Raw genomic sequence first — 18093 nt, forward strand, 5'->3', positions numbered from 1 at the left:
TAGTAAGTTTGCAGATAACATGGAAATTAGTGGTGTTGTTTACAGTGTGGAGGGCCATCTTAGGCTACGGGATGATATTGCTGAGTTTGTAAAGCAGACAGGACAATGGCAGATGGGTTTTATTCTGAAAAAATGTGAGGTTGTAGCGGCTAGCTACACACTGTGAAATGAAGACACAGAGTCGATTGTTTGAAGTCAGAAGGCAAATGAACGACAGGGGCGCGGTGCGCCTTTAATACCCGAAAGTTTCCTGCGCTACAGTTCCCACACTGACGTCACGCGTGGGTCACCTGACCTTCCAGTGCGCGGGCTTTCCTAGCCCAATGATGGAGAAGAAGGAGGGCCCCGCGCCATCTTGGGTCGGGACCTCCGATGATGTTCACGATGTCGGGAGCCGGTTTGATGCCGGTACGGTGAGTCACCACATAACCCCCCCAACAACCGGCAATACCATCGCAAAAACCAGAATTAAATAAAGTATGACTTGGGTGGCCTGCCCCTGCGTCACGCTCGCTGGACCACTACGGGTTGGTCCAAGTCTAAATGAGCCGGCTTCAGCCGGTCAATTGTAAAAACCTCCTCGCGCCCCCCAATGTCCAGCACGAACATAGACCCATTGTTCTTGATGACACGGAATGGCCCTTCGTACGGCCGCTGCAGCAGTGTTCGGTGCGCGCCCCTCCTGACAAAGACAAACTTACAGCCTCGGAGGGACGTCGGCATACAGGTCGGGGCCTGTCCATGTCACGAGGTGGGTATCGGGGCTAGGTTGCCAAGCCGCTCGCGCAGCCGGTTGAGCGTCGCAGCAAATTCTTCCTCTGGCCCCCGAGGGGCTGGTAGGAACTCACCCGGGATGACTAAGGGTGTTCTGTAGACCATCTCCGCGGACGAGGCATGCAGGTCCTCTTTTGGCATGGTATGTATCCCCAGCAGGACCCAGGGGAGTTCATCCACCCAGTTGGGCCCCTTAAGGCAGGCCATGAGTGCCGACTTCAGGTGTCGATGGAACCTCTCCACCAGCCCATTGGATTGCTGGTGATAGGCGGTGGTGAGGTGGATCCGGGAGCCCCACAAGTCGGCGACGGCAGACCACAAGCCGGAGGTGAATTGAGCTCCCCTGTCTGAGGTGATATGTGCCGGGACACCGAAATGGGCCACCTAAGTTGACAAAAGGGCCTGTGCGCAGGACTGGGTGGAGGTGTCTGCAAGGGGAATGGTTTCCGGCCAGCGGATAAAATGGTCGACAATCACGAGGAGGTACCGTGCTCCTCGGGAGACTGGGAGGGGGCCGACCAGGTCGACATGGATATGGTTGAACCTCCGGCGGGTAGGTTGAAAGTCCTGCAGGGGGGCGTTGACATGCTGCTGTACTTTTGAGGTTTGGCAGTGTGTGCAGGACTGGGCCCATTCAGAAACCTGTTTACGCAGGCCCTGGGTGACGATGTGATGCTGGACGCCGTGCTTGGGCAAGATGGTGGAGAACTGGGGCATTAGTACAGATGGGAACTCTGCCAGGTATCTGGCAAACTCGTTGGTCGACATGGTGATGGAGTCGAGGTGTGGGGCCGGTAGTCGAGAACGTTTGGAAGGTCTTGGCATGTACCAAATGCTTACCCCAGCAGAATGTTGGCGTGAAGGAAGTCTGCCCCGAGGGGCGGTTGCGCAACAGCGGCCAGGGTGAATTTCCAAGTAAAGTTGCAGGTGCCGCACTGGAGGTGCACCAAACGGGTGCCAAAGGTCCAGATGGCACTGCCATTGGCGGCTCTGAGGGCGGGTCCTGGTATGCAGTTGTGAGTCTCGTGGCTGTTGGGAGGCATGACGCTGACTTCGGCTCCAGTATCCACCAGGAAACGGCAGCTGGAACGCCTGTCCCAAACATGCAAGAGGCTATCCAGGTGACCAGCTGCTGTAGCCATCAGCGGTGGCTGGCTCTGGCGTTTCCTGGAAACCTGCATGGTGGCCGGCACCTGCGGGCATCTGCGCCCCACCGCTGGTGGTAGAAACATCATTGGTCGGTTAGTGACTCAGACCTGATGGTGAGTGGGGTGCGGTCGATTGCCAGGTCTGGCCTGCTGGGCTGCTGGGTACATGGCGTGGCAACACGCTCAACAGACACCCCGCTCTCCTTTCTCGCCCACCAAAGGACATCCACCCGGGCAGCCACCTTCCGGGGGTCGCTGAAATCGGCATCCGCCAGGAGCAGGTGGATGTCATCGGGTAACTGCTCCAGAAAAGCCTGCTCAAACATCAGGCAGGGTTTGTGGCCATCTGCCAGGGACAACATCTCATTCATGAGCGCAGAGGGGGGTCTGTCACCCAACCCATTCAGATGGAGGAGGCGGGAGGCCCATTTGCGTCGGGAAAGGCCGAAAATCTCGAGAAGGTGGGCCTTGAACTTAACGTACTTCTCCTCCTCTGGGGGCACCTGGATGAAATCCTCGACCTGGGCTGCGGTGTCTTGGTCGAGGGCGCTCACCACGTAGTAGTACTTGGTGTCATCCCTGGTGATCCGGCGAATCTGGAACTGGGCCTCGGCCTGGTCGAACCGGACACGAGGCTGGAGGGTCCAGAAGGTGGGCAGTTTAAGGGCTACTGCCTGTACCTCTTGTTGTGCAGACATCATGGGTCTAAAAATGTTTGGGCCCGTCGGGGTCACCAATGTAGCGGCTAGCTACACACTACGAAATGAAGACACAGAGTCGATTGTTTGAAGTCGGAAGTCGAATGAACAACAGGGGCGCGGTGTGCCTTTAATACCCAAAAGCTTCCCGCGCTGATGTCACACGCGGGTCACCTGACCTTCCCACGTGCGGGCCTTCCTAGCCCAACGATGGAGAAGAAGGAGGGCCCCACGCCATCTTGGATCAGGGCCTCTGACGATGTTCACGATGTCAGGAGCCGGTTCAATGCTAGTATGGTGAGTCGCCACATGGTGATACATTTCAGCAGAATGAACAAGGCTAGGATTTACACAATAGTAGGGCTCTAAGGTGCATTGAGGAACAGAGAGACCTTGGTAAACAATGTCCAAGAATCTCTGAGGGTGACAAGTTAGTTAAGAAGGCATGCAGGATACTTGCTTTCAATAGCCACAATGTAGAAATAGAATATAAGAACAGAGAGGTCATGGTACAACAATATAAAACATTGGTTAAGCCATAGCTGGAGTACTGTGTGCAGTTCTGGTCACCACACTATAGGAAGGATGTGATTGCACTGGAGAGGATGCAGAAGAGATTCAACAGGATGTTGCCTGGGTTGAACTTTTCAGTTATGAGGAGAAACTCAACAAGTTGGGTTTGTTTTCCTTAGAATGTTAGAGACTGAGGTGAGACAATGTTTGACTCAAACAAATTATGGGTATCATACATAGGGTTGAGATTAAGAAACGTTTCCCCATAGCGGAAGTGTCTATAACTTAAGGTAAGTAGTAACCAGCTAAGAGGAGATCCAAGGGAGGATTTTTTCACCCAAAGGGTAGTTGGAATCTGGAACGCACCACCTGAGGGGATGGTACAGACCCTCACAATATTTATCTAGACGAGCACATGAATCACCTTGGGATAGAGGCCTATGGGCCAAGTGCTGGAAAAATGATTATAGATACGTAATCAATAGTTGGCAATGGACACGGTGAGCTGAAGGGCCTGTTTCTGTGCTGTACGACTATGACTCCATAAGCAGCCATATTTGTTAAATAAAGCCAAACCTCATGGAGTTGAAGGCAAGTTATTGAGCTTGTAAATATATTGATCAGCTGGTTGCAGACAGATGTGGGAATAAAAGTATGCACTTGAAGTATGTGACTGCCAGTATTCCACAATGATCTGTACATTGGCATCAACTATTCACAGCAATTAATAATGAGCTAAATAACAAAATAGAAGGCTCTATATCCATGTTTGCCAAGGACACAAAGAATGGTAGCTGAGTAAATAGTGCAGAGGATGCATAAAATTACAGAGGGATAGTGATAAGTGGGCAAAACTGCATTAAATGGAATTCAACGCAAATACAAGTGAAGTCATCATCTTGAAGCAATAAAGATCCAGGTATTTTTGAATAGTGAAAATGTAAGAACGTTGGGGCTCCAAAGAAATGTAATGTGTGTTTGAGGACCAAAATATAAACAGGAGAATATCTTTATACAAAGCCTTAGACCACATCTAGATTATTATGTGCTATTCCTGCCTCTGCACTGCAAGAAGGATATGTTGACCTTGGAAGGAGTGCAATGGAGATTCAACAGATCATTACTAGCGCTCCAAGTGATAAATTATGAGAAGATTACATAAACCAGGCTTGTATTCTCTGGAATGTGAAAGGTTAAAGGGTGATTTAATTGAGGTTTTTAGGATTTTGAAAGTAATTGATAGAGTAGATGAAGTCAAATATTTTCCACTGAAAGGAGCAGTCTAGGGCAAGCTTTTTATGGTGCTCTGATTTTTATATTAGCACAGGACCGGGCCATCCAGGAGACATTTATGCATGCAAAGGAGAGAGCAAATGTTGAAATCTTTCCCAAAAAAACAAGAGATAATCATTGATGTTAGCTCTTTAATACCTTTAAGTTGGGTTTCTAAATTGTTGCTAGCCATTCTTATGCCAAAACCATCGATTCAACATGATGCCATATATTTTACTATATGGCATCATGGTGAATCGATGGTTTTGGCATAAGAATCAGCCATGATGTCATTAAATGGCAGAGCAGTCTCAAGGGGTTAAATGGCATGCTCTTGTTCCTATGCCTTTCATAACTCTCCCCTTCCATTAACATGCTTTAATTATTCATGTCCCAACAGTAAACTAGAAAAAAACGTCAGAGACATGGAGTGATACAGCACAGAAACAGGCCCTTCAGCCCAACTTGTCCATGCTGACCAAGATGCCCATCTAAGCAAATCTCCGTTGTCTTTGTTTGCCCATATCCCTCCAAACCTTTCCTATCCATGTACCTGGTCCAAGTGTCTTTTAAGTGTTGTTACTGTATTCGCCTCAACAACTTCTTCTAGCAGGTGGTTCCATATATGCAACACCCTCAGGAGACCTCAGCAATGCTCACTATTGGACCACAAGCAGCAGCTGTAGATTTTTATATCAAACCACAATGGATGAAAGACTTGGAAAAACTAAGGGGCAGGGGAGTGGGTCTTCGTAACTCTAATCATTGCTTCTCTGTGTGTTTCAGGTTCTTTGCATAACGCCTTTGGAGAAACCCTGCTGCTCAAAATGGGGAATTCCACTTTTGAGAATGACGAAGCCAACTTAAACACAAGCGTAACCGTACAGACCAGCCCTTACAAGACTGTTGAGATTGTCTTTATATCTGTGGTAACTGGCTCCCTCAGCCTGGTCACGGTGGTGGGCAACATACTCGTCATGTTATCCATCAAAGTTAATCGTCAGTTGCAGACTGTGAACAACTACTTCTTATTTAGCTTGGCCTGCGCTGATCTCATCATTGCAATCTTTTCTATGAACTTGTACACCATCTATGTTATTAAAGGCTACTGGCCACTGGGTGCTGTGGTCTGCGACTTGTGGCTAGCCCTGGATTACGTTACAAGTAACGCTTCTGTCATGAACCTGCTGATCATCAGTTTCGATAGGTACTTCTGCGTTACCAAGCCACTGACCTATCCGGCTCGAAGGACCAATAAGATGGCTGGGCTAATGATAGCGGCGGCTTGGATCCTTTCTTTCATTTTGTGGGCGCCAGCCATCCTTTTCTGGAAGTTCGTTGTTGGCGAACGCACCGTGAAAGAGGGCCAGTGTTACATTCAGTTCCTCTCCAACCCCGGCGTGACATTTGGCACGGCTATCGCAGCCTTCTACCTCCCAGTAGTCATCATGACCGTCCTCTACATCCAAGTTTCTCTGGCCAGCAGGAGCAGGATGAAAAGCCACAGGACCGAGAGTCAGAAAGAGAAGACCTCTCGCTCTTCCAACTTGCTCAAGGGTTACTTTAGCAGGCACCAGAATAACAACAACACGCCCAAACCGACGACGGATTCCTTCGGTGACACGGTCAAGAATGGGAAGTTGGAGGAGAATTCCTCCACCAACCCCGGGGCGGCCAGCCACCGAGAGGAGAAGACGTCCAACGAATCCAGCTCCGCCAGTACCGCCCCGTCCATCCTCAAAGGGGACGTGGTGCAGAACGCGCAGCTCCCTGCGCTCAATAAGATGCAGGGCTCCAAGTGGTCAAGGATCAAGATAGTCACCAAGCAGAGCGGCAACGAGTGTGTCACCGCCATCGAGATCATGCCCGGCAACGCCACCCACAACGTGGCGGAGAACAAGCCCGGCAACGTGGCCAGGAAATTCGCCAACATTGCCAGAAGCCAAGTCCGAAAGCGGCGCCAAGTGGCGGCCAGAGAAAAGAAGGTCACCCGGACGATCTTTGCGATCCTTCTGGCGTTTATCCTAACGTGGACCCCTTACAATGTCATGGTGCTCATCAGCACCTTCTGCGAGGAGTGTGTCCCCGAGACTGTCTGGACCATTGGCTACTGGCTGTGTTACATCAACAGCACCGTGAACCCAGCTTGTTACGCCCTCTGCAACATTACCTTCAAGAAGACTTTCAAACAGTTGTTACTGTGCAAGTACAAGAATATTGGCAATGCAAGATAAAGCGTTCGCCGTGTGTGTTTACCATGGCTATAAAACTGGACGTGTTGTAAAATGCTCATTCCTGAGGCTTCGGGTTTGCACTGTGCTTTAGTTCCAAGTCCAAACTTCTAAATCTCTCTCCCCTTGAAGCAAAGCATGTACATACCATATAAGCAAAGACGGACTGTTTTTTTTTGGGGGGGGGGGACGTAATTATAACTCATCGCAGTATCAGGCGGGTGGCAGTAAGTGGCGGACCCCAGTCGGAAATTCAGAAAGGGTCGAGCCGCCGAAGCGCCCTGAGTCAATTATTGCAACGAATAAAACAAAGCAGAAGTGTAAGATATCCAAGCAACTGAGTGAATGCTGTGGTTGAAATGTAACGTGCGAGGTCAAAACCCTTCCTTAGGATCTCTGACATTCACCCGGGTCCCGAGATTAAATTGCAGCTTTCCCCTCACTCCCGGTCATTTAAGTGTGTAACGCGATCTTGACAAAACAATCAACCCCCGAGTGGAAGCTGAGAGGGAACAGCCAGCAGAAACAGCGACACTTTCATTGCAAAATTTACGTGGGTGACACGACTCACTGTCAGAATTTATATCCATCAGTTATTTCGAATTGAACTGTTTAACAATGAAGCTGTAGAAATCGGGGTATATAGTGTACTTACTGTAATCTTCAACATCATGCTATAATTGGTGTAACTTTCATCCTTTAATATTATTTACATAAATATCTGAAACATTCGCCCTTGCAGCGTGTTTTGTGGCTGAGGGACGGGACGATTTACCCTCATTCTGCCTTCATTTTCCTCATTGCCATCATATCGAGGAAGGTCATAGAGTCACCCAGCAAGCAAGCAGGCCCTTCCACCCATAGGTAGCAAGTATTCGGTGGCCTCCATTATGAGATGGAAACAATCAGCCGGAAGAACTCGGCGGGCGGAGCAGCATCTATGGGAGGAAAGGAATTGTCCATGTTTTGGGTTGAAACCCTGCAATTCCTTTCCTCCCACAGATCCTGCTCCACCCGCCGAGTTCTTTCACCAGATCGCTTGTTGCTCCGGATTCCAGCATCTGCGGCCTCTTGTGTCCCTGTTATGAAATGTTGCCCCATTCAGAATCCAAGAAAGCATGAGCTGCAGTGACCCAAAATGTCCCCCAGGATGGTAGGGGTTCGGGACTTGCAGAGATCAAATGAGAGGTGATTGAAAACTAATTAACTACCAAACTTGTTTCAATAACTACTATCTCAATTTTTTTAAACGTTTTAAAGATCATAGAACACTACAACACAGTACAGGCCCTTCAGCCCACAATGTTGTGCCGACATTTTATCCTGCTCTAATATCTATCGTTCATGTGTCTAAGAGTCTCTTAAATGTCCCTAATGTATCTGTTCCCACAACCTCTGAAGGCAGTGCGTTCCACGCACCCACCACTCTGTGTAAAAAAAAACTTACCCCTGACATTCCTGTTGTTTGTGTATTTTGCATCACCAGTATTCAACTATTTTCTAAATCAAGGCAGAATTGCCTCTCACAACGCAGAACTAACAATAAAAGTTGGCATTTACCAAAAAAGTGCAATTTAGGAGACATAATTTCTTGCTTTGAGGCCAACTTGCCCGCCAATGTTGGTGAATGGAACACCAATAGTTGACATTTCTATTGAGTCCTTAACATAAAAAGGAAATGTAATGACACTTCAGGAGGTAAAGAACAGGCCAAAAAGGATTTTTAGCAGAAACCTCACTCAAAGGGCTGGGATTTCAGATGGTTCAGCAAGACTGGGGCTGATGGTAGAAATGGCAAATGTGCCATATATTTAAAAAAAAGTAGACATCATCACAGGAGGGGAGGTTACTGTGCGAGGCTGGGAAAGGATTTAAATATATTAAAGTTCTGCAGTGTTGGGGGAACCAGGAGCCAAGGAGCGTTGGCAAGGACAGAAGAAATGCATTCAGATGACGTAGGGCAGAGATACACCAGTCACAATTTTCAGCTCAAGGTGAGGAACAGCCCATTTCTAATTTTGGATGAGCTGATGTTTGTGGAGGGTGGATGGCGGGCAGTTGTTCAGTGGAGCATTAACATGGTGCAGAGGCAAAGATGACGTGGATGAAGGATGTTGTGATAGAGAATAGGGCACCAGAAGCTCGGCTTAGGACCAAACAGAACACCAAGGAAGCAATTGGTCTGGCTCAAACCAGAGTGGATTCAGGGGAGGGATGGAATTACTGGCACAGTTGTGGTGGAGAGAGGAAGACAATTGGTTTTGTCCTACCCATGTTTAACTGGAGGAAATTGTAACTCATTCAAGACCACATATATGGAAATTAGATAGGCTCCGAGGCAGCACAACAAAGGGTCCTTCTGCCTATTGAGTCCACATAGGCCAACAACTGCCCATTTACACTAATCCTACATTAATCCCTTTTTTTTAAAGAAGTTCTCCCTACATTCTCATCAACTCCCCAGAGATTCTACTACTCGCATATACACCAAGGCCAGCTTACATTGGAAATTAACCTACCAACCTGCACGTCTTGGGGCATGTGGGAGGAAACCAGAGCAGCCAGAGAAAACACACACACACAGTCACAGGGAGAATGTGCAAACTCCACACAGACAGCACCCAAGGGCAGGACTGAACCTGGGTCACTGGTGCTGTGAGGCAGTGGTTCTATTGGCTGGGTCACTATGCAGGTAAATCTGCTGAACGTACACAGGAAGCCTGCTGATGATGTCACCAAGGATAATAAAGAAATGAGGAAGAAGGAGCCACGGACAGATCCATGGAACACCTCCACCCCCCCCCCCCCAAGAGATGTGTGTGGGAGTGGGACACTCAGAGTTGGCCTCCTTTAGACTGTGTAGTTAGATTGGAACAAGGTGAGTCAGTATCAGTGAGCTGGAAGAAGATTGCATAGATAATAAAAGGAATGCCTTTGAGGATGTAGAGTGTCAGTGGGCATATTAATGAGAACGGGGCCAACAGAGGGAGAGTGCTTCATGTACAAGATGAGCTGGGAGATGGGGTAAGGTTATCAAGTAGGAAACCAGAGAGCCTCAGGTTGAGGTGCAGTTTGGTGCAAAAGAATGTGATGTTGCAGCAAAGCCAGGCGGACTGTTGGTTTTTGGGGCAACAAAATCCATGAGATTATCACATTAGTGGCGAGGGTGCAGGGATCAAAGAAGAAAAAAGGTTCAAGGACAGAGTTGATAGCAGGGAAAAGAAACCAGGATTGTCTTTGCATTCCAGGATAATCCAAGAGCAGCATATCGTTTTAATGAAGGACTGTGCTGCCCAGTGCTGCTCACTGTGGTTCCAGTTGGGCACCTATTCTGCTTAAGTCTGAAATAAACAAAAGTGATAATTATTTTGCAGCAGGGCACAGTAAAGTAGTAGTTAAGTTACTAGACAAGCAAGCAGAGGTCTAGAACATTGATTCAGAGACAAGTTCAAATCTCATCATGCCAATGATGAATTTAGTAGATGAGGATATTTTCTTTAAAGAAAGTGAGTCACAGCAATGGTACCCATGGATCCACTGTGTGTGGGAGAGAGCAAGAGGGAGAGTGAGAGAGAAAAGAAACAGGCCCTTCAGCCTACTGCATCCACACTGACCAACCACCCATTCACACTGATCCTGCATTAATCCCATTTTTATTCTCTGCACATCCTCTTCAACTCCCCACAGATTCTACCACTTACCTACACACTAGGGGTACAATGGCCAATTAACCTACCAATCCACACGTTTTTGGGATGCGCAAGGAAACCGGCACACCTGGTGGAGACCCACACAGTCTTGGAGAACATGCAAACTCCACACAGACAAGACCCGAGTTCACGATTTAACTGATACTGACAGATAGCAGTCTTTGATACTGAGAGATAGCAGCTCTAATAGCTGCAGCACTGTGCTGCCACCTTAAAATCCCATCTGGTTCAGTCATGTCCTTTAAGAAAGGAAGTCTTCCATCCTTGCAATGGGCTGACCTATGTGACCGCAAACCCACTGGTGTGTTTACTCTCACCTGCCTCCTCATTTCAGGGCAGTTAGGGTTGGGCACTGGCACTGCCAGTGACACTTACATCCTGTGAACAAATACAGGTGAAAGATGATGTCGAAATAGATAAAAGTAATGTACAGAGAAAGTCCAAATAATTATTCATCTGTGAGCAAAGAACCAATTGCACATCAAAACAACACAATGGAACATGAACCATCTCTCTATTGGGCATAGTTTAATTACATCGAATTCTCATATGGTAGGGAGACCCTTCACATTGTGTTCTTTCATTTGTTGTTGTTTATAGAGAGAAGTGGTAAAATGCACATTTTAAGTTGTCTTTCCTCCAGATGTTGTGACTTCCATTAACAAATAACTTCCCACACCTGGATCGAACTCCATGCAACACAATTTGAGGACTTTACACCATGTTCTTTCTTCCTAAGAGAGCAAGTTGCTCCCCAGCCAAAAGCAAGGAGCAGCCACTGGTGGTAGTGGTACCCATAGCCTATGGCCTCTCTGTCCTAATGAGAACAAAGTCCTAAATTTTGCATTTGGGCTTATAAGGAAGTAGCAATAGGATGTAGCAATAGCAGATGGCTCAATAGTTTTATCTTTTCTTGGCTTCAGAAGCACAAATGATATCCATCTTCATCGTGAATTGTGAGGATCCTGCTCTGAAAGCATTTCAGCCATGTACAGCACGTAGACTGGAGCTTTCCAATCCTTCCCCTGCCTGTGAAGTGAGGGAACAGCAAGAGGATCTAGGTTCCCCTTCATCCATGTCACCTGCTGAATGAGTTATAGAATCATAGTGTAATATAGCACAGAAACAGACCCTTCAGCCCAACATCCATGTCCACCAAGATGCACATCTAAGCTAGTCCCATTTGTTGTGTTTGGCCCATATCCCCCCAAAGTAGATTTGTTGGACCAAATGGACTCTGGTGATCTGGTTTCCAATGATTTATGTTGACACTTGACACAATTTAAACAGAACAAGATATTTAGTACTTATTCATTACAAAACATGGAATTACATTTTCTTCTTTATCACTTTTCACATCTCTTTCATCTTGTCCCCAAAATGTTTTTTTTGTATTCTTTCACATGTTACAATTTAGTCAACTTAAATCAGCACAGACTTGCAAAACAAAAAGGCATTTTAAGAAAAGCTCCCAATGCCAGTTGTTGAGCCAGTTTTGCACAGACATCACATTCCTGTCCTAGTGTTGCTTGATAAGCACGGCCCTCCCTGCAGAAACTGCTAGTCTTGCTTTTGTCTGTTATCCCAGTCCATCCAATGCACATACACCAGCACATCTCTCAAGTAGTGACAATTCATGCATTGTTTCTTAAGATACCCGATATCTGACTTGGCTCAAATTCACGTCATCCTTTTGGTTAGCACCAGCCTTGACTCAGGTAAAGCAGAAACTCTTTCCAATATTTCAATGTTTTTGCAAGTAAGCCACCTTTGTTAGCTCCAACTGATAATATTCAGTTAGGAGGATCTCCTTTCAGAAAGTAAGGTGCACAGAACACAAGTGACCAAGAAGACTGGAATGAAGGACGAGGAAGTGGTTATTTCCAAGTGGAAGGTCAGCGATACTTGGCTGAGAGTCCATCAGGAACCAGGTGCCTTTGGGTTTACAGGCACGGCAGAAGTGCTCAAAGACACAGTTAACACTAATGCACAAAGAAAATCTGAAATATCGAGGCATCTCCACCAGGGAATTAACAGATTCTGGTATGACTGCTGCAAAAGCAATCTTGACGTCTGAGGGATTGGATTGGTATCATTTATCTGCAGTTCAGTGTTCGCGCACTAGTGGCCCACTCCACAAAGTCCTCCAAATTCATAGGAAGGATAAGCAAACCAATGTCAGCACCCGTGCCTAGGCCAACAGCTCCAGCAGTGAGGCTCCAGTTATTCTCAGTTCAGGAGTGAACTGGAAGGAGTTGCTCAGGGGAGCAGGAGACTTGGTGTGAAAGGTCATACAACTTCAGGATTAAGAGAAGGCACAATAACAACCAAGTTAGAACGTGACAGGTTCCGATCGGCAAAGATTACTGAGAGGACCATAGAGTCAGAGTGGTACAACACAGAAACGGGCCCTTCAGCCCACCACATCCATGCTGGCCTTTTGCTCATCTACACTAATCCCATTTGCCTGCATTAGGACCATATCCTTCTATTCCTTGCCTATTCAAGATTCGGTCTAAACCCCTCTTAACCATAGTAATTGTATCCAATTCCACCACCTCCTCAGGCAGCACATTCCAGATAGCATCCATTCTCTGTAAAACAAATTCCCAAATTCCTTTCGTAACTCCTGCCTGTCACCTTAAACCCATGCGGTCTTTGATACGTCTCCCACAGGAAAAGATTTTGACTATCTACCCTATCTATGCCTCAGTTTTATTCCTCCGTCAGGTCACGCCTCAGCATCCTTTGCTCCAGGGAGGACAAGCTCGGCCTATCCAGTCTCTCCACATTAAGTCCTTAGTGCAAACAGGAATGCTTCCAAAATAAAGAACTGGGCTATTGTTTAAAAGAATTAAATGTCAAACGATAATGTTGCTTTTGCAAAGGTGGATCTGTGATGGTTTTATTGTGGGTCAAATTAAACCCACTACTTACTCAAATTAAACCCTTATGAACTCCACCCACAGATCCCTCATAATTGCAAAGCCTGCTCTCAGAGACACTTCTTGGAGAGTGATCACAAACACACACCGATGAACTGTTTCACCTCCCTTCACCAGGGAGTCAGTCAGGAGTGCTTCCAAGATAGCAACATTGATCAGGAAGCAGCAAACTGCAGTATTTCCCAATATCCTAATGATGAGGGTACGCAACCCCTGAAGATCTATTAAGGTCATGACAAACATCTGGTGAAGAAGAAATGGACAAGACCAGATGGTCCATCAAATATATTGCGCAACTGAGCATCAAACTCAATGCTTCCCACCACTAGCATGAGATCTCCAAGCAGAGGCACAAATTGTGGTAAGCAGAGTTGAGAAACAGATTTGCCTTTGCCCCACAGAATGGCAGAAAAAGGCTTGAGAGGTGAATGGCTAACTCCTATCCCTCAAACTTCACTGAATGTTCAAAAGACTCCAATGGTTTACAATGCTGAAGAACACAAGACCAAAGCTCTAATTAGACACCTATTGCCCTGGTAAAAGTAATACAGTAAAACTCCATTAATCCAGCACTCTCAGGACCTTGATGGTGCCAGATTTTATGGACCTTCACACTTATAATTCACTTTTACTTTTAAAAAAAGTTACACCATATGATGAATAAATTACCCAGTGAACCCAGATGAGTTTACAGGGAACGCCAGAAACAGAAGCAGGTGAGCTAGATGCCGAACATCAGGATCTCCAGTGGACAGGATAACAGGTTATTGGAGTTTTACTCCAGCAACAAAACAAGATGCTGGAGGAACGCAGCAGGTCAGGCTGCATCTGTGGAGGGAAATGGAGAGTTAACATTTCAGGTTGACACCCTTCATCTGGACTGAAAGATAGAGGGGAGATAATCCAGATGAAGGGTCCCGACCCAAATAGTCAACTGTTCATTTCCCTCCACAGATGCTGCCTGGCCCAGAGCTCCTCCAGCATCTTGTTTGTTGCTCCAGATTCCAGCATATGCTGTCTCTTGCGTCTCAGAGTTTTACTCTGCTTGGCTTCTGGGCAAGTGATCACTGACATGTATAGAGTGCTTCCAAACTTAACCCTAATTCCAGTCCACCCTTCAGCTGCTTTTGCCAGCTCCCACCATTTCCCAGTTAATATACACTTTGATTAAAAGTACCATCCGTGTTTTCAATTCCCTGCAACATCTTCTCCCTTTGCATTTCCTTCAGTCCGGTAGTGCTTTGAATTATTTGATATTACCCATTTCCTTATGATAGTGGCAGAGGCCATTTCAGTCCATCGAGTCCATGCCAGTTCACAGAGTAATTCCATCCCCCACTAATTTTCTATTCTCCACACATTCCCATCAACTGCCCCCAGATCCCATCACCCACACAAAAGGGAGTAATTTATAGTGGTCAATTAAGCTTTCAACCTTCACATCTTTGGGATGTGGGAGGAAGCTGGAACACCCGGAGGAAACCCATGCAGGCACTAGGAGAATGTGCAAACTGCACACAGACAGCACCCAATGCCAGGTTTGAACCCGTGGAGCTGTGAGGAAGCAGCTCTGCTAGTTGCACCACCCAATCAACTCTACTCATATTCATTCACCTCATATTTATTTCCAAATTTAAGGTGCTCCACCAATGGTGGCAGTGCCTTCAGATGTAAAGGGCTTAAGCCCTGGAACTCCCTAAATCTTCCCACCTTTCCTTCTACTACAATGGTCATTGAAACTTTCCTCTCTGACCAAGCATTTGGTCACTTAACAAATGTGTTGAGGTTTGTTTTATCGCCAATAACATTCGTGTGTAGTACCTTAAAAGTTTTTGCAGCTTTAAAGGAGTGACATAAATGGAAGTTGTTCTGACTGCACATTGACAGAATGAAATACATTTTCTACTCAATGAACTGGTTATAATCTTCAAACAGTTCACAAGTGGGTTCCAAGGGTAGGGTCAATTTCACTCTGCATTTGGGAAGTTCAGCATCCTGTAACAATGGACAACCCCCTCATTCCAATGCTTCATGGAAATGATAGACCAAACAGTTCACAGAAATGGCCCTGACCGTCAGAGGGAGAGCTTTCCAAGAGGTGGAGTGATTTTCATTCCACAAGATCTGCCTATACTCTCTGCAGTTCCCCCAACCTGACTGAAGGTTTAGGGATTTAATCCTGAAAAGGGAGAAGCTCAGCTTTGTGGGCTCCAATGACGTAACCTTGCTCCTTCTGGTGTAAAGACCTTTTTGATGCTGTCGTCCTTTTAGTTGCCAGGTTTCACCAAGAAAACCTAGCCAGCAGTGCTAAATATGAAAGGCAAAATCTAAAATCAACCACAAATGTGCAATCCACTTTCTTGGAGCATGTCAGATATCTGCTCCAGTCCTACATTCAGATATTCAAGGATTTGGTTGGTTCTGTTGTGACTGGTGATCTTAGTCACTGGAGAGACACTGAAGCTGGTGATACAGAAGTCTTTATTCACCACGACAAGCAGACATTCTCCTGGAGACCCTCTCAGTAGAGTCTCCCAAACTCAAAGTACATCAGATTTTTATACTCTTGAGAACAAAGGTAACATCAAGTGATTCAATATAATTTCAATAGCTGCAATAGGATGGTATACTTCAATATTTTGAGCCTGACAATGCTTCCTTTGAGTTACACATTTGCAATGGGAGACACCTCTGAATGTTCACACAGCTTTGCCGGTACAAAGTAATTCAGACGGATGGTCTAAAAGCTTCTGACAACAGAGAAGCCAGACACCCAACATTAGTGCTGTGAGAACTGACTCTGAGTTCACAATGATCCCAACTATTGATAGAACAAATATGCCTGTGACCATGTTTGATGTGCGAAGTGACAATATCAGTCTCATCTGCAAGCTTCCTTGAACTCTGTCACAGTGGTACAAAATAACTTAGCCAGTGTTGCCCATTTCAATGTTGGCCAATTAACATACCTCCAATTAACTGTGGGCCAGCAGCCTGTGCTCTGTAAGCAGTACTGGTTGTTTACAAAGCTGTCCTTTTGAATTCAAACTTATTACTGCTTGCAACTTACATTAAGAACTGAAGACTGATTCTCATTTGAATTAATATCTGCTATATTCACATAATTCCCTAACTCCTGAATCCCTAATAGGTTCAAGGGCAACTAGGTTTGAGATTTTCAAAGTCTACCCAACATAAGCCATTGAAATGTTCTGAGATACCCGTCATTTCTCTTGTGCGGCAGTGGATAGCAATTAGTTGTTGCCACACAGCTCCAGTGACCTGGGTTCAATCTCAACCACCAGCACTGTTTGTGTAGAGTTTGTACCTTTTACCTGCAATTTCCAGCCCCAAGTGCTCCAGTAGGTTAATTGGCTTCTGTTAAATTACCCTATATGTAGGCAAGTGACCAAAAAAAATGTTGAGGGATATGTGAGAGAAATGGGTTATAGGAAATTAAAGAGGGTGAACAGGCCTGATGGAATTGCTCTACTGGGAGCCAACATGGGCTGAATGGCCTCCTTCTGCATCATACTAAGCAAGTTAACCCCTAACAATGCAGCCTGAAAGAGGTCAATGTGGCTGTGACTGGAAGCAATGTTGTCAATGAAATATCTATGGAGAGCTAGTTCCAAACACAGGGACAGGAGCTCAAACTACTCTAATGAGCTGAGGCAGCATCTGTATGCATTACTGAGGAAGAGATAGCCCTGCCCTGATCACCAGTGTTTACAAGCAAAGTGTGATGAAATACCAATATTTGACCTCTGGTACCATACTTTCAATTTAGAAAGGGTACCTTAAAATAAAATTCAAACTTTGTTCCCAAAGTGTGGCCCCCAAATACCCAGCACTCCGAAACCATTGAAAAACCACAGTATGTTTTTTCTCCTTTTTAAAAACCTCCTTTTTAATCCACTCAGACAGCTCTGGTCCTGTCAGCTGAAATTAATTGGCTTCCGTTTGAAAAGGTCACAATTACAATTCCCTTCAAGGTACCTTGTTTACCTCCTCATTGCAAACTGTAAGCTTCTGCTTAAAAAAAACAGCCTGGAATGATTTAGCCATGAATGTTACTAGCTTTAACTATCAACTTAAATAAGGATAAACTTTAAATAAAATAATATACACTTGCCTCTCACCAAAACCTGCACCATGATACTAGTGTTTAGAACCACTGTGAAAAATCTTTAATCCTGGTGTAAATTTCCAAACCTGATTGAAATCAGTCTCAACTATAGGTTGATGTGGTGGCTTAAATGGAACGTTATGCTAGTTCTTCGTATCACATTCTAGGGAGGATGGAAGAGGCCTGGGAGAGGGTGCAGGAGAGATTTACTGCTATTGTACCAGGGAGCAGGAACTTCAGATACGAGACTGGAGGAGTTAGTTCTGTTCTCTGTTGAGCAGAGAATATTAACTGAGAAATCCTAACTCCTTAAAAAGTAAATGGGCCTCCCCAGGAATGTGATTTTTAAAATGTATCATTTATCAGAATTATGAAGATATTTCAACCAAAATAAGTTAATAAACTCTGGTCTGCTGAAAACAAAACACTGTGGAAGAACTTTCAATGTTAAATGTCCCCTTTATCACAAGAGTCATTAACCAGATTCCTATTGGTACAACTGGTAGAATTGGCAGCAGTGTTAGTTCCAGTTTTCAGGTTAAATTTATTGAGTGTTTCAAGACCCTGATGAACCATTGAATTTGCACAGTCTAGGGGCAAGAGTTTCAACCAAGGAATCCTTTCTTTCCTGGACCCAAGGAGGTGCGCTCATTGCTTCAAAATAACAAACAGA

At 45.8% G+C, this 18093-nt stretch overlaps 1 protein-coding gene across 1 annotated transcript; it reads left to right on the plus strand.

Annotated features, from left to right (window-relative positions):
- Positions 1–5286: 5286 nt before the first annotated feature.
- On the plus strand, positions 5287–6731 carry chrm4a (cholinergic receptor, muscarinic 4a). Its single transcript, XM_052029391.1, has one exon. It carries the CDS (start codon positions 5383–5385, stop codon positions 6637–6639), a length of 1257 nt encoding a protein of 418 aa, XP_051885351.1. The 5' UTR covers positions 5287–5382; the 3' UTR covers positions 6640–6731.
- The last annotated feature ends 11362 nt before the right edge of the window (positions 6732–18093 follow it).

Source organism: Pristis pectinata, chromosome 14, assembly GCF_009764475.1.
Source record: "Pristis pectinata isolate sPriPec2 chromosome 14, sPriPec2.1.pri, whole genome shotgun sequence".
In the NCBI taxonomy this organism is placed as follows: Eukaryota; Metazoa; Chordata; class Chondrichthyes; order Rhinopristiformes; family Pristidae; genus Pristis; species Pristis pectinata.

Excerpts from the sequence above, each read along its gene's own strand:
- chrm4a (XM_052029391.1), top strand. The coding sequence starts at position 5,383 with ATGTTATCCATCAAAGTTAATCGTCAGTTGCAGACTGTGAACAACTAC.